The 901-nt window shown below is 40.2% G+C and overlaps 1 protein-coding gene across 1 annotated transcript; it reads right to left on the bottom strand.

Moving 5' to 3' along the window:
• Positions 1 to 522: 522 nt before the first annotated feature.
• Positions 523 to 856, bottom strand: PHYBLDRAFT_153811 (hypothetical protein; the record flags this gene model as incomplete). Its single annotated transcript, XM_018433265.1, has 2 exons — positions 523 to 734; positions 799 to 856. The coding sequence occupies 2 exons, from the start codon at positions 854 to 856 to the stop codon at positions 523 to 525; spliced, it is 270 nt and encodes an 89-aa protein (XP_018283129.1).
• Between the last annotated feature and the right edge of the window lie 45 nt (positions 857 to 901).

Below are 901 nucleotides of genomic sequence, written 5' to 3' on the forward strand. Positions count from 1 at the left end.
GTATGTATTTGTCTACTTCTCTAATTGTGTACTTCTCTATTTGTTTGTATATGTTTGAGTGCTAGGACTAGTACTAGAACAGTACTTGGACAGTTTTTGGACATTTGGACTTGGACTTGGACAAGACTTGGAATTGGATTTGGACTTGGACTTGGACATAGCAATGGACCTTGGCTTGACTATTTTGGAGATTGTACTAGTGACTATGGGGTTTGATCTGAGATAGAGAGATAATTGTGAGCACAATTTTTTCTGGTCAATATTGTTCTGGTTGTTTTTCTTTTCTTTTTTCTTTTCTTTTTTTTTGTATCTTTTCATTTTCTTTTTATATATTTTTTTCTCTTTTTCTTCTTTTCTTTTTTGACTATCTATCTTGATTTGGCTTTGAATCTTGACAGTGACCTTGAGGGTCTCTGAAAAGCCTTTTTTTCTCTGGTGCGCATTTGGAGCCTGTGTTGTAGTAATACAAAAAATGATTAGTCTATGTCTTGAGATAGTTCACCCTTTTTCACCGTACTTACATTAGCCTTTCTTGTGGGCCGCATTGACGTTTGCTCTGGCGCATACTTTGGCCTCTCTTGTAGGATAGTTAGCCATTTTTGCTGGCACATACTGTGGTCTTTCTTGTGGGCTGGTTGGCCCTTTTTGCTGGCACATACTGTGGCCTTTCTTGTGGGGCGGTTTGCCCTTTTCTTCTGGCACATGCTTTGGCCTTTCTTGTGGGCCGGCGTGCCCTTTTTTCTGGCACATACTTTGGCCTTTATTGTGGGATGGTTTGCCCTTTTTGCTGGCACATACTTTGGCCTTTCTTGTGGGCCGGTTTGCCCTTTATCTGGTGCGCACTTGGAGCCTGCATTGTAACAATACAAAAACAATTAGATTATGTCTTGAGATAGTTTGG

The sequence above is a fragment of the Phycomyces blakesleeanus genome (assembly GCF_001638985.1).
Source record: "Phycomyces blakesleeanus NRRL 1555(-) unplaced genomic scaffold PHYBLscaffold_60, whole genome shotgun sequence".
NCBI lineage: Eukaryota > Fungi > Mucoromycota > Mucoromycetes > Mucorales > Phycomycetaceae > Phycomyces > Phycomyces blakesleeanus.